A 15,184-nucleotide genomic window follows, 5' to 3' on the forward strand; every position below is an offset into this window, starting at 1 on the left:
TTATTAGAGAGAGAAAAGAACAAGCACGAGCAAGGGGAGGGGCAGAAGGAGAAGCAGATGCCCACACTGGGCTCGATCCCAGAACCCCACAATCATGCCCTGAGCTGAAGTCAGGCGCTTAACTGGCTGAGCCACCCAGGCCCCTGTAAATAACTTTTAAGCCAACCTTTTTTTAAGTGTCTTTGTCAGACTAGCTGTGACACTAGTTAATCTTACCACATAGCAGACAATAAAAGATTCCAAAGATCATTTAAATCTTTTTTAAAATCTACCCAAGATCCTTTCAACATCTTCCTATTGTACTCCATGGGAGTATTACCATGTTACTTCTAAATAAATTTGCAAATTGCTGAGTAAATGTAAGTTATGAGAAATGCTGATAAGTTGGGGCAATGACTAAGGTAAAATGACCCCTTATATTGCTCATTTGTTATTAAAAAAAAAAAAAAAATTGAAAGGGACTCCAGAATTTCTCTTCATGGATGGAACTGAAAAGATAAATGTACAAAAGTATAGTTGGTTTTTTTTTTTTTTTTAAGATTTTTTATGACAGAGAGAACACGAGAGAAGGAACACAAGCACGGGGAGTGGGAGAGGGAGAAGCAGGCTCTCGGCCGAGCGGGGAGCCCGATGCGGGGCTCGATCCCAGAACCCTGGGATCATGACCTGAGCCAAAGGCAGATGCGCTTAATGACTGAGCTACCCAGGCACCCCTAGTTGGATTTTTTTTTCTGTTTAGTTTCTGGTATGAAGCCTGTTGATATTTGTCGTTTGTCTACTTCCTAAAACAGGAACATTAAAGGTATAATTGTCTTAGTGAACTAATTTGCTGGTTGTTTTTGATGATGATATTAATAATGGTAGTATTATAAGGTCATTGAGCACCTATAATCTGCCAGATCCATAAGAGGTGTGTGTGTGTGTGTGTGCATGTGTTTGCGCTTTTCCTTTGAAGTGACCAGTGCTGAACCTCTGCTTGCATATTATCAGTGGGTGAAGAACCATATCCGTGCCTAAGTGAGGTAGGAAGAACATGATTTACCTTAATAGCTGCAACATATTGACAGAGAAATTTGAATAGCACTAATATATTCTAGGGTAATGGCCAGACGTGAAATACTTTAACCTCAAATATAATTTATTCTCATAGTTGAAGCTTCAGAGCACAATGAAAAAGAGCCTTCATGCCAGATTCCAACCCCCTTTCTTTGAATTAGTGATTGTATGATTTTTGGCAAGTTATATAAATTCCATAATATTTATTTTCCCAATCAGTTAAACAAGATAATAGCTCTGCTGCCCAATATTTTTGTGAAAATAGGTAGTATAACATTAAAAGCTTTTGGCACATTTTCTGAAATATACTCAGTACTTAGTTTCTATTTTTTGTTACTACTAAGATCTTAATACCTAGAACAAGATTCTAATGTCCATCAAAATGTTTATTCTCTTTTACATAATGTTTCATCCAACACAGGTATGGCATCATCTAAGTTCTATTTTTTAAAATTTTGTAATAGTTGCAGATTTTCAAATAAGTTGCAAAGACAGTAGAGAGAGTTCATGTAGATGGCTTACCCAGTTCCCCCTATTGTTCACAACTCACATTATTATGGTCCATTTATTACAAGGAAGAAACATTTAGATATCATGACACCTTAATCTCTTACGATCTACGAGAAATTTTCAGACTTGTTTTTGATGACCTTGACAATTCTGAGCAGTATGGGTTAGAATGTTCCTCATCTGGGTTTGTCTGATGTTTTTTTCATGGGTAGACTGAGGTTTAGGGTTTTTGGGACAAGACCATATAGAGAGAATGCCATTCTCATAAAATGATATCAAGGGTGCATACCATCAACATGACTTGTTACTGTTGATGTTAACCTTGATCACCTGGCTGAGATGGTATTAAGTTTCTCCATTGTAAAGTTATTCTTTCTTCCCTTTTCCATACAGTACTTTTTTTCCTTTTTTTAAAGATTTTATTTATTTGACAGAGAGAGACACAGTGAGAGAGGGAACACAAGCAGGAGGACTGGGAGAGGGAGAAGCAGGCTTCCCTCTGAGCAGGGAGCCGGATGCGGGGCTCGATCCCAGGACCCTGGGATCATGACCTGGGCCGAAGGCAGACGCTTAATGACGAGCCACCCAGGCGCCCCTTCCATACAGTACTCTTTAGAAGCAAATCACTAAGTGCAACCCATTCTGAAAGGGGAAGAAGAAAGTTAAGCTTTGCCTCCTTGAGGGTGTGTACATAAATTTGGAAATTCTACCTTAGGGGGATTTTTGACTCTTCTCTCCCATTTACCTATTTATTCACACACATACACTCTGTATATACATACACTGTATATTAACATATATACATATTTACACCCTATATGTGTGTGTGTGTACATAAGTACTGATCTAAACTCTAATAATGACCTGGCATGCTGTAAAGTTAAGTTAAAGAGCTGATACCATCTTTGCTATTAAGACCTTTTTAGTGATATTCTCTGTGAAATGGGGTAAAACTACTGAGGCAGGACAGGATGGACCAACAAAAACAAGTTCAGATATTAGGAAATACTGATTCAAGGCTTTGACTCCCTTGAAATTGATTTTTCTCATCTGTGAATGGGGCTATAAATACTCGGTCCTCTGTTGTAAAGTATCAAATATATATGTATATATAATCTTTGACCCCTAAACACTTCAAAGTGAATATAAAATTATATTTATTACTAGTAACATCAATCACATCCATCTCCAATGTTTAAAGTGATGAAAAAAAGGGAAGTGACATAAACAAGCATTTTAAAAGGTTTTTGTTTTAACTGTGAGTGATCCTATCAGAATTTTCTCTGTGCTGGCATCTTTTTGCTGTCCTGCTGTTTTCAAAGCTACTTTCGATTTGAAGTGTGCTGAATAACACCCCACAGTGGTAGTCACTAGCCATATGTGGGTATTAAAATTTTAATTAATTAGAAATAAACAATTTAAAATTCAGTTCCTGATCATATTAAACACATTTCAAGTACTCAAGAGCCGTATGTGGCTGGTGGCTACAGTGTTCTACAGAGTAAATATGGAACATTTCCACCATCCCAGAAAGTTTTGTTGGATGGCGTTGCCATCGAGGCTCACAGCTTCTTTCCTCTTGGTCCCGACATCCTTCTTCTAACTTCCTATTATACATTGGATTCTTTGTGCCACTATCCTCTGCTATCTTCTTCAAAAAGTTTACAGGGCCCCTTGGAAGCAAGTTCTTAGATGTACCCCTTTGTTCAAGGTCAGACCCCATCAAACAGCAGCAGCAAATACAATACTTACTGTCAGCAGTCCCATGAATTATTAATATATTTTCTTCTTTTAAGCCATGAATATTATGTAGCACACTGGATGCCTATAAAGGAAAGCACAAATATCTATGTATATATAGATCTACCTGTATTTGCAATTTGACTGAATTTTTAGAACAAATATACTCTTCTTTCTTCATTATTTTAAATTTGTTACCTGGTAAGTGCTTTCTTCCCGAGATGGCATACCAAGGTATCTTTCAGAGAAGGCTGAGGCTGCGACCCAAGAAAACAGAAACTTAAGAATAAACTAGAAACCATTTGACTAGTGTATTTCATTATTTAATTTCTACATTTCACATTTAATCATCATGCTCCAGTAAAACTGATTGAATCAGGAAGGTGATAAACAGTTGAAAACCTCTCTGATAACACATGATAAATGAGCTCAATTGAGCTCTTCTGCATTGGGATTTTCTTTTTTACAAATCAATACGTTATATTAAGTCAATCTGTAGGAAGTACTCACCGTACAACTTCAAGTCTGTGATGGGTGCAATCACTGATCCACATTTAAAAAGCTTTTCATCTGATTTTAATATCATTGATGCAATATAGCCACCATACCCCTGGCAAAATAAAAAGTATATATATATATAGAGAGAGAGAGAGTGAGAGTGTTTGTATCAGTTATCCTTGGAGATATTTTTAGCTTTTGATCACTGGTAATATACATAATAGAATGTCTTACAATGTCCCAGACCTGAGAAAAGAATACACTAAGATCACTTTGTACAGATGAAAATTTTGAAAAGAATTTGTTTTTATATAACACGCTATTTTAATAACTTTAGGTAAAATAGAAAATCAATTATATATCAACATTGTCCAATGTTTGCTCTTTGATTTCATGTGGTATATCTGGGAATAACTCCAAATAATTAAAAGGTAAGGAAATATAGCACTTATTAAATCATATATCATTTTCAGCAAATCACATATATACATTTAGTGAAATATTTAATAATGATAGTTATGTAGAATTAGGAAAGGAGAATTAAATATTTAAAATCTATTATCGCAAATACAGATTCTGCTTTCAGTTCCACACACCTAAGTATTTGAAGGAAGTGAGGTTGATAATGTTGCTAGTTACATGAGTTGGATTATTGTTTAAATTTAATTTTAAATATCTGAATTTATCTTGCAGTGCTGTTGAACTAATTTAATTATAAATTCTTAAAAAAATAAAGATGTCTAGTTTTCTTTTTTTTATTATATATATATTTTTAAGATTTTATTTATTTATTTGACAGAGCAGGAACACAAGCAGGGGAGTGGGAGAGGGAGAAGCAGGCTTCCTGCCGAGCAGGGAGCCCGATGTGGGACTTGATCCCAGGACCCTGGGATCATGACCTGAGCCGAAGGCAGACGCTTAACGACTGAGCCACCCAGGCGCCCTCCAGTTTTCTTTTGTAGCCTATGATTTGACCGGGAGAATTCCAGAGGAGATTTTAACAATTTAGTAGATTGGGGCTAAGGGAATGACCTACTGAGTTACATATTCATTTTAGAAATTAATTTTTAGCCAGGCTCTGGGCAATGTTCATCTTGCTGGACATCAGAGTACCCTGGGAGATATTTAAAAAAAAAAAAAAAATTAAGACCCAGGACTTAGCCTCAGCAATTCTGATGCAGTTGGTTCATGATGAGGTCTACTTTTGAAAGATTACCAGATGACATTAGTGTGGTCCAATGCGATAGGAATCTGTTATTCTCACTAAATTCTTGAGATGAGAAATACAGAATTTCATTTATGCTTATTTGGAACATTATTTTTAAAAGTGGGATGATTGACATCAAAGTCCCAATTGCAAAGATTACTTAAGTGTCTGAAAGAACCTATGTGAAGAGTAGCAGAATATGCCACTTTGGCCTGTTGATTATTTTGAGCTGCAGACACTTGGAAAAGAGCAAATGCAGGGAAAGGCTTTCTCTGAACTCCACTTATCTGCCTAAAGACGGATCCTCCAAAAGGAACTCAGTTGTCATAGATCCCCTCCCTGGGAATTTCATCAACCTAAAAGATTGATTCTTTTCTTTTTTTTTTTTAATATTCTTTTTTTTTTTAAAGATTTTATTTATATATTTGAGAGAGAGAATGAGAGAGAGAGAGCATGAGAAGGGGGAGGGTCAGAGGGAGAAGCAGACTCCCTGCTGAGCAGGGAGTCCGATGCGGGACTCGATCCAGGGACTCCAGGATCATGACCTGAGCCGAAGGCAGTGGCTTAACCAACTGAGCCACCAGGCACCCTAGAAGATTGATTCTTGTCACTAGAAGTCCACAGCACACCTAGAGAGACTGTCATAAACTGTCACCCTTCCCATCTATTCTTCTAAGGGCCCATTCCTCTTACCTAACAATCATTCACTCTCCTAAAAGGCCTATATCCTGCTCTCCTTTTCCTATTAAGGTGCTATTTAAGCCTGAATTTTAAGCCCACCTCAGAGAATTACTCACTTTTCCCTGGGTATGTCTCATGTATGTATGTCAATAAACTTCTGTTTGTTTTTCTTTTGTGAATCTGTCTTTCATTACAAGGGTCTCAGATAAGAGTTCAGAAGGATAGAAGGAAAATTATTTTTCTTCCTTTGCATATGTTAATTTAGTACTAAAACATTTAGCTAGTACCGAGAAGCTTGAGCAAATCTTCTTCACCAATTGGTAAATGAGGGAAATAAAATTATCCTTTACAGAGATAAACCACCACAGAGTGTCTTTATTCATTCTTTTTGAAAGATACAAAAATATCCTTAGGTCAGCAAAGTTCCGAAGCATTAGCCTTAAAAGTGTGAAGGCATCTAAAGAAAGAAGTGGGGAGCGGGGGAAGAAAAATAATTTCCCTCTCTCTTTCTGAGTTCTCGGCTGAGATGCCTTGTAATAAAAGATTATCAAGAAAAAAAAGTTTATTAACATGAATACCTCACATACACATGGGAGATACCCAGTGAAACTGAATAATTCCTTGAGGTGGCCCAAGGCAAACCTCAAATACCATCTTTAGCCAAAGACAAAAGAAAGATGTTGGAGGGAGCTCAGTTATGGGAGGTTACCAGGAAAAGAACTATAATCAAGGTTAAGCTTTGTTAGGCAGATTTAAATCCAATTTGGAGTCAGTGCCTTCTCCATTAATAAAAGTTTCCTATGATTTAGAGTCAACCTTCTCATCCTGGTACAGGGAGGGAGACACAAATGGAGATTTCTTTTATAAATGTAAACGTCTCTTACAAAAGACTAATTTCTATTCTGTTTCCAAAGCTTCTCCTGTGTCTGCTGTTTCTTAAAATAATCAGCTCAAAAAAATCCTTATGCCAAAGAGGCATAGTCTGCTCCCCTTCAGAAGTATGCAGGGTGGGGGTGCCTGGGTGGCTCAGACGGTTAGGGTGCCTGGGTGGCTCAGACGGTTAGGCGTCTGCCTTCGGCTCAGGTCATGATCCCGGGGTCCTGGGATCGAGTCCCGCATCGGGCTCCCTGCTCCTTGGGAGCCTGCTTCTCCCTCTGCTTCTCTCTCTCTCTCTCTCTGTCTCTCATGAATAAATAAAAACTTTAAAAAAAAAAAAAAAAAAGAAGAAGTATGCAGGGTGGGATGAGTTCTGCAAAGTAAGTGAATAACTATTATAGAACAAAGTGTAGAGATCCCCTAAAAGTTCTGTCCTTAAAGGGAGCTTTTCCAGTGTATTGTTCCACGTTCATGGACACGGAGTTAAGACCAAGGTGTTGTAGCCAGAAGGTTTCAGGTATTTCCCATGGGGCAACACTGTTCCCACAGTGAAAAATGCACATCTCAGTTGGTAACTTTTCTGGTTCTAATTAGAGCAGACTTTTCAACTGATGATGATTTTGGTTGTTCATATAACCTGACGACTTTGAGAGAACAGCTGAATATTCCAATCCATAGAACAACTGTACATCACAATTTAATAATAGAAAATAATAAATTGGTATTATGTTTTTTATCTCTGTTTCACATAAATCTCAGTCTGATTATCTCCAGGAACTAAGTAGAATGGTGTCTTCCAAAGGAAGGGCAGATTCTAGAACAGTGCTTCAAAGTTCATTCCAATCACTGGGAGATCTTCTTAAAATGCGGGTTATGCTAATTCAGTAGATCTGGGGTGGGGCCCAAGATTTTGCATTTTTAACAAACTCCCAGGGAATGCCTAGAGGGAAATTATTTTTCCACATTTTGAATAGTAAGTTCTTATGCTATAATAATATTAACAAATATACCTACCCAGAACATCTCCCTAGCTTCAGTCAGCATTCCCTAGACCAGTGGAGATTTAAACATATATATCAACGCTCTCTGAAACAACTTAGTCTGTGGAGAATGGGCTGTGGAGCTTTCCATGTGATTTTAAAGTGAAACTAGGGTTGTAAATCTTTGCTGCTGCGTAAAGAGTTGCATTTTACTATTTTTTATATGAAAATTTGAGATTAATGAAGATAAATACTCTTTAAGATTTAATGATAGTGAAAGCTGTTGAATAAAATTCTCTCCATAGCATTCAAATACCTAATCCAAAATGCTGCCTTAATTTGATTTATTTCAGCAAAATAACTTCTATTTTTAAATGAAAATCAACACTGGGAGGCATTAGAATAAATTAAATTTTAATTGCCCACCTTCCTCTGTACTATTTTATATTTACTCACTGAATGCAAGAGTAGATCATTAAGGAGTTCTCAGAAAATATATCCCGGACAAGGGTAGGAATCGGATGTAAATTCTAGGTAGACAGAAGATGGTGATTTTAATTTTTAAAACAACTCCTGTCCAAGAGGAAGATGCCAGAAACTGTGGGTCATCATATTGACTTAGTCAATTGGAGGGTGTTTTTTATTTGATACAGATCAAAAATAGTTAATGGTATAGGCTTTTCTGTTCAATTGTGCTGTCATTTTATTGGTTTCTCAGTAATCACATTTTTCCATTCACTGTTACATCCTTTCCATTTGCATAGCATTTTAGCATTACTTATACAATTTTAACAGATTTATCTTTTAAAAATTTTTATTCAGTGGACTTAAATATTTCCTGAGAATATTTTATCTTAAAAAAGTTATATTCTACCCATGATAGAAGAAACTGAATCCAATAGATAGATGGACATAGAGGAGCCAGGGGGTGGGGCCTGCAATAACCATTTTACTGAAAACATATCTTCATCCATCATGTATTTTCAGATATTCGTTATGTGACTTTTTTGAGTACTCGAAAGTTGATGAATACAGTCAAAAAGAAATACAGAACTGAGAAGAAGGTTTTTCCTAGCCTTAAACTTAAGATTCTTTGTGAACCACATCACTTATGGCACACAATATTTTGAAATAAAAACACACTACTTATGAGTAACACAATTTATTGCATTGTATTATTTTACATTAAATCTTTTTAATTTGTTTAATGTTATCACAAACATTTTATCACAATTCTTACAATCCCATCTTGTATCCTTCATATTATATATATTAAAAGCTTCAAACCTTAAAAGTGACTGCCACTAACAAGCCCTATCTCAATTGAGAGTATATAAAACTATAAGTAATAATTACCTCCCTAAGTTTTTTTTTTTTTTTAATATTTATTAGAGAGAGAGCACAAGCAGGGTGGAGGGGGAGAGGGAGAAGCAGACTCCCTGCTTAGTAGGGAGCCTGATACAGGGCTGGATCCCAGGACCTTGGGATCATGACCTGAGCCAAAGGCAGACGCTTTTGGTACTGACTGAGCCACCCAGGTACCCCCTAAGTCAGGTTTTAACAAGCTTCCATATTAATGCATATGTTTGTACTTTTTTTTTTTTTTTAACCTTCCTCAGATATCCATGTTTCTTGCCTTCTCAAATTCCCTTTTCCTAGGTTAAATGTGATTTCTTAGTCAAATCTTTCCTGTCTTACAAATGGAAATTGCTGTATCTTCCTTAATCTTGGGCCCCGATTTTCCTCTCTGCTTAATTTTCCTTAATTGTTCTATCACTTATATTTTATATACTTTACTGATTTTTTAAATTTCTTTCCTCACTAAACTAAAAATTCCCAAAAAATGTGTGTGTGTGTGTGTGTGTATGTGTGTGTGTCTGTACGTACGTATGTGTATGATTGCCATATGTCCAGCACTTTGAAAAGTAGTAGGCACATAGTAGACATTTGATAAATGTTTGTGAAATTAATTTTATTCCCCATTGATGTAGCCTGGTAATCATAGCAATATCAGTTCTACATACGATGTTTATAGGTTTTAAATTTTGCCACCTACTCAATTCATGTAATTAGGTTGTTTTTTTTTTTTTAATGAAAGTCAGAAAATTTTCTAGTTTTCTTAGCTTTATGGCTCAGTTGGCTAAGCGACTGCCTTCGGCTCGGGTCATGATCCTGGAGTCCCGGGATCGAGTCCCGCATCGGGTTCCCTGCTCGGCGGGGAGTCTGCTTCTCCCTCTGACCCTCCTCCCTGTCATGCTCTCTGTCTCTCATTCTCTCTCTCTCAAATAAATAAATAAAATCTTAAAAAAAAAAAACTTACAATTAATTGAGAGAATGAACATAAGAATTATTATATATTTGAGGTTAGGTTAGGTTCTGGGGATAACGATATGAAGTTTTTTTAAAAAAAAGTACTACCTATCAGTACTAGTGGGAAGTACCTAAGGGAGTAATGCAAAGGGATTTCATAACTCAAAGGAAGGCTGCTGAAAATTAATAACCTAGACATTCAAGTCAATAATTTAAGAACAAAATGGATTTAAAAAGTAGAAGAGGGCTCCTGGGTGGCTCAGTTGGTTAAGCGACTGCCTTCGGCTCAGGTCATGATCCTGGAGTCCCGGGATCGAGTCCCACATCGGGCTCCCTGCTCAGCGGGGAGTCTGCTTCTCCCTCTGACCCTCCTCCCTGTCATGCTCTCTGTCTCTCATTCTCTCTCTCGCAAATAAATACAATCTTAAAAAAAAAAAAAAATTAAAAAGTAGAAGAACTAAAATAGGATAGTAAGGGTAGAAATTAGTGAAATAGAAAAGACAAATTGAGAACAACTAAGCCAAAATATGGTTCATTAAAAGAGTTAAGGATGGGGAGATGGAAGAGAGACAAGCAGGGGGAATAAGAGCAATTAAGAGGAAGTGCTCTAGCAAAGGCAGAAGGGCACTCATAAACCAAATGAGGCGTCAAATGGGGCACTACCCCCATTAGTGAAATGATTAAACATATAATAGAATATATACTATGCTTCGACAACACTCTTTAAAAATATATGAAATGTAAAATGTAAAAATGTAAAAAAACTTTTAAAAATTCTTTTAAAAGTACTAAAACTGATTCCAGAAGAAATGGAAAAATCCTAATATTCTTGTATTGATTAAATAAATTTAAACATTAAATATTTCCAACAAAGAAAACAAAGCCTCATATAGCTTTGTAATCTAATTCCAAAAAAGCAAGATCATTACTCCCTAACCAATTTTATGAGTTTAAGATAACTTAATTTGATACTGGAATGAAATAAGTACATTCCAAGAAAAAAAAATATAAGAACTATAAAGTGTTAAAGCTAACAGCGTTCCTTTATAAGATCAGAAAGCTAACTTCTAAATTATAGTTCGGTTACAGATACTCATATTTGTTTAATTGAAATGGGATATTTTTTCCATGTAAAATCTAATTGTTTCATTTGTTTATATCCCATGTCTTTTGTATATTTAGATTGCCAGAGTCAGTTACCTGAGGCTCATCAGTTCCCTAATAAAGTGATAAATATGGGATTTTGAACTTCTAAATCTGAGGCCTTGAACTTTATTTTTTCCTGTTTGTAGACTAAAATCTAACTTTTTGTTAATATGAAGGACTCCCTGAAGTCTGTGCCCAGATTTACTCTCAATGTTGTCACCTCTCATTCCTTTATGTGAGCCTTAATTATAGTCAGTCACTTTATTTATGTTCCTCAACTATGCTCTCCCTGCTGACACTGGGCATTATATGAAAGCCTTCTCCTTGTCCTCTCCTTGCTGAATGACTTTTACCATCCAGTAAAAGTTCCACTTTCTCTGTGAGTCATTTCACAACCTTCGGAATCTAAATGTCCGTAGCAATGAACGTTTGTATAGCTCATTTGATCTTTTAGACTAATTTATGTGTGTAGTGAGTAGAGCCTTGAAATAGATAAGCCGTAAGTCCTTCATAATTATTACATGTATTAGGACCATTAAAGAATAAAGTGTTCTCCACTCTATGCACTTTTTTATGTGTGGGTGGTAAGAAACATATAATATTTACCAAAGTAACCACTTTTAAGTGCATAGTTCAATAGTGTCAAGTGTTTTCACATTATTGTGAAACAGATCCCTAGAACTTTTTCATCTTGCAAATCTCAAATTCTGTTACCTATTAAGCAATCCACTTTCCTTTTCCCCTCCCCCTGACAACCACCATTCCACTCTCTGTCTTCATGTATTTCACTACTCTAGATAAGTTACGTAAGTGGGATCACACAGAATTTGTCCCTCTGTGACTGGTTCACTTCACTGAGCACAGTGTCCTCAAGGTTCATCCATGCTGTAGCATATGATAAGACCTTGCTTTATGCACTTATTAATTTGTCTGGAGTTTCCATTTCTGTGGAATGATCACTTTCTTAGACATTTCCATTTTTTTCACTAATACCTTTATTGTTAGCGATGGGCTTTCATTTATTTGTGTGTACTTATGTCAGAGGAGCATTGTCCCTATTGATCTCTTGAGTATTACTGAGAACAAGAATAAAATAAAGCAAAGACGTGATGCACTGCAGGTATCTGAAGTCAGGGAAGAATATGTGCTGATTTACATGTTACTCGTTTGTTAAACAGCTTTTCTTATACCTACTTGTCAGTGAACACCAGTAAAATTTATACTCCAGTAAAATGATCAGATATTCCTGTCATGTATCTCTGGGTTCATTTATGGATAGTAAAACATATTTTGTGTTTAAATCCATGAACAACAATAATTTGCTTTGTCTCTAAATTAAAATAGTACCAGATCTCCTTCCTTTCATCTTAGTGTCTGTGTGGTGTCTAGCCTCGTGATACAGATAAACTAGGTGACTAGTAAGTATCTATATGGAATCTGTTTCCCTACTGTGCAAATGATGTTGAAACTGACATAAAAATTATGGCAGTGAGAAATAAATATCATGCAGAAAACACTAAAGACATAATTATGCATATTGGTCATCTTTTAGTTTCTAAGCCCTGTCTGTCTTCCCCAAGGCTGTGGTACTTGATCCTTCTATAGCAAACACCCTGCCTCAAGAGGTTTATAGGACTGGCTCCCTTTTGTTATTTAGGTATCAGCCTAAATACCACTTAATCCAAGGGACCTTAGTTGACCACTTAATTCTAATAACATTGGCCCTTCCTAGAGTTAACTTTTGTCTACTTATTTTTTGTTTTCCTTATAAGACGTACTGCTATATGAAGCTATGTTTTTAATGTATGTGTTTATCTATTTCTCCTTTCTAGAAGATAAGCTTTATGAAAACAGAATTTTTTGTTGTTGTTCAGTTGTTGTTCTACTTCTAATACCAGCGCCAATTAGATAATAGTTTCATGATTAATAAATGACAGAATGTGTATAGTATTAATTATAATATTACATTTTAAAGAATAGTACAGAGATATCATAGTAAAGTGAAGAAATTATATGTACAAATACAAACACATAATATACACATGTATAAATATATACTTTATATACATATAAAAATGCATATACACAACATTTCTATTTACCTTTCCAAAAATGCTTAATCTTTTGGAGTCAATGTATGGCTGTTTCAGTAAAAATCTGCAATGAGAAAAAAAATACAGTTATATTTTCTTGAGTCAAATGCACATGGGAATTCATTCTGGGCATCCACACACGCACACACATACACACAAAACCCAGATCTCAAATTAGGAATACTTTAGTGGCTGGAGCTCTATTCATGTTGAAGGATCATAGATTCCAAAATCTTGCTACTCAAAGTGATGGTCCAGTTGTTGATACAAATGCAGAATTTTGGGCCCCATTCCAGACCTACTGATCTACATTTTGACACTATCCTATACTGTTTTAAAGAACCTCCTAGATTTCTTGGTCACTCATGCCTGTGTGGGAATGGTATCTGTGAAAGTTTAAGAATTGTAGTTAACTGGGAAGTAATAGACATGTAGATTATTGTAAATAAATAATAGAGTGGTTAAATTAAGGTTTCTCCCATTTTTTTTTTAAGATAGGGAGTGGGGAGGGGCAGAAGGAGAGGGGGAGAGAGAATCTAAAGCAGGCTCCATGCCCAGCACAGAGGCCAGTGCTGGGCTCAGTCTCACAACCCTGAGATCATGACCTAAGCTAGAATCCAGAGTTGGGACGCTTAACCAACTGAAACACCCAGGCGCTGTAAGGTCTCTCCCATTTTCATAAACCCAAAGTAAATTTTAATTCCAGAGGGGAAGTAAGATAATTGTTTTATTTGGTGCTAAGAGTGAAAAGTACTTGAAAAAATGCACTAGTCTATGTGACTAACTTACTGTCCATTCGCTAAAGGATAAATCTCTGAATCAGTATTAGTAGTATTAATGTATCATATACTTAGCTTCTGTCATTATAAGAAAAACAGTAGGAAAATGTGCACCCACTTACTTCACAGCTGCTATTTGGTCCTTTACTTCCACTGAACCTAACCTTCGATGAATCTCCTGCAAGATTTTCAGGCCCTGGAATCCACTTCCTCTGCCATCAAATCGTGCCGTGATGACATTATCTGTGTCAACAAGTACTGAATCCCAGTCAATATGGAACTTATCTGTAACCAGCTGGCCTCCTGGTTCTTCATCCCTGTAAATACCAACACATTGGACCAAAACAAGAGCAATTGGCACTGTGGTAGAAATTTTAGCTTTCACACAGTTTAAAAATTTTGGAAAAGACCCATGTGGGCTATTAAAATTTCTGTTAATTCTTGATAATAAACCTGAAAGTATAATGCAATTTTCCTTTGTGAAATTTCAAATAAAAAGTTCTCTAATGAACTGAAAATATGAAACAAGATTTAAAACTGTTCTAAGAGATTTTAACTCATTTTTCAAATGAGAGAAATGAAGGAAAATACATTCACATTTCATTGTCATTTCTAAAGAATAATGATCAAGTTGACATAAAGGTCCTACTTTATTGAATTTCTTCCAGTGTGTTTTAGAAATGTCCTGCAGATGGTATACAAGGGCCAAAGGATCTGATAGAGATCAGAACCATTTATGGAGACTTAATAATAGTTTAATAAGCATTATAAGGACAACAGACCCAAAATGAAGTCACTTTTACTAAATTTCACCAAAACTTAATACCTAACTTAAATGCAATTTCATCCTCTCCCAGGATTGGAATTTTAAACCAATCACATTGGAATTTCATGATCTATACTAGTGAGGTAATCTACATGTTAAGACCCTTCCCGTAGCCCCCATCTTCCCCTTAAGGGAGGGTGACCTGGGATGAAACAGTCTTACTTTCTTTTGCTAAAACCCTTCTGTCCTACCCCATTCCTGCCTATAAAATGCTTCCACTTTGTACAGGTCTATTTGCTAGATGGGATGCTGCCCAAATCATAAATCATTGAATAAAGTCAGTTAGATCTAAATTACTCAATTGAATTTTGTTTCTTAACACAAGAAATGGACAATCCTAAAGAATTTCTGACTCAAAAAGAAATATTGCATTAACATTCCCTGTATTTTTTTTTTTTTTTTGGTGGTGGAATTCTCACTAAAGAGAATTTAAGGATACATTGAGGAAAAATTTTGCATCACTAAAGTTAACAACAAGAAAA

At 36.0% G+C, this 15,184-nt stretch overlaps 1 protein-coding gene across 2 annotated transcripts in view; it reads right to left on the reverse strand.

Moving 5' to 3' along the window:
- Positions 1–15,184, reverse strand: part of DPP10 (dipeptidyl peptidase like 10) — a 1,400,194-nt gene that overhangs the window by 4,798 nt on the left and 1,380,212 nt on the right. For both annotated transcript variants that reach the window (XM_021695867.1, XM_021695868.2), the window contains exons 20-24: positions 13,999–14,193; positions 13,107–13,161; positions 3,817–3,916; positions 3,505–3,563; positions 3,319–3,391 (exon numbers count right to left, since the gene is read on the reverse strand). In XM_021695867.1, the coding sequence (XP_021551542.1) occupies positions 3,319–3,391; positions 3,505–3,563; positions 3,817–3,916; positions 13,107–13,161; positions 13,999–14,193 (482 nt within the window). The remainder of the gene's footprint in view (positions 1–3,318; positions 3,392–3,504; positions 3,564–3,816; positions 3,917–13,106; positions 13,162–13,998; positions 14,194–15,184) is intronic.

This window comes from Neomonachus schauinslandi, chromosome 3, assembly GCF_002201575.2.
Source record: "Neomonachus schauinslandi chromosome 3, ASM220157v2, whole genome shotgun sequence".
Classification (NCBI taxonomy): Eukaryota; Metazoa; Chordata; class Mammalia; order Carnivora; family Phocidae; genus Neomonachus; species Neomonachus schauinslandi.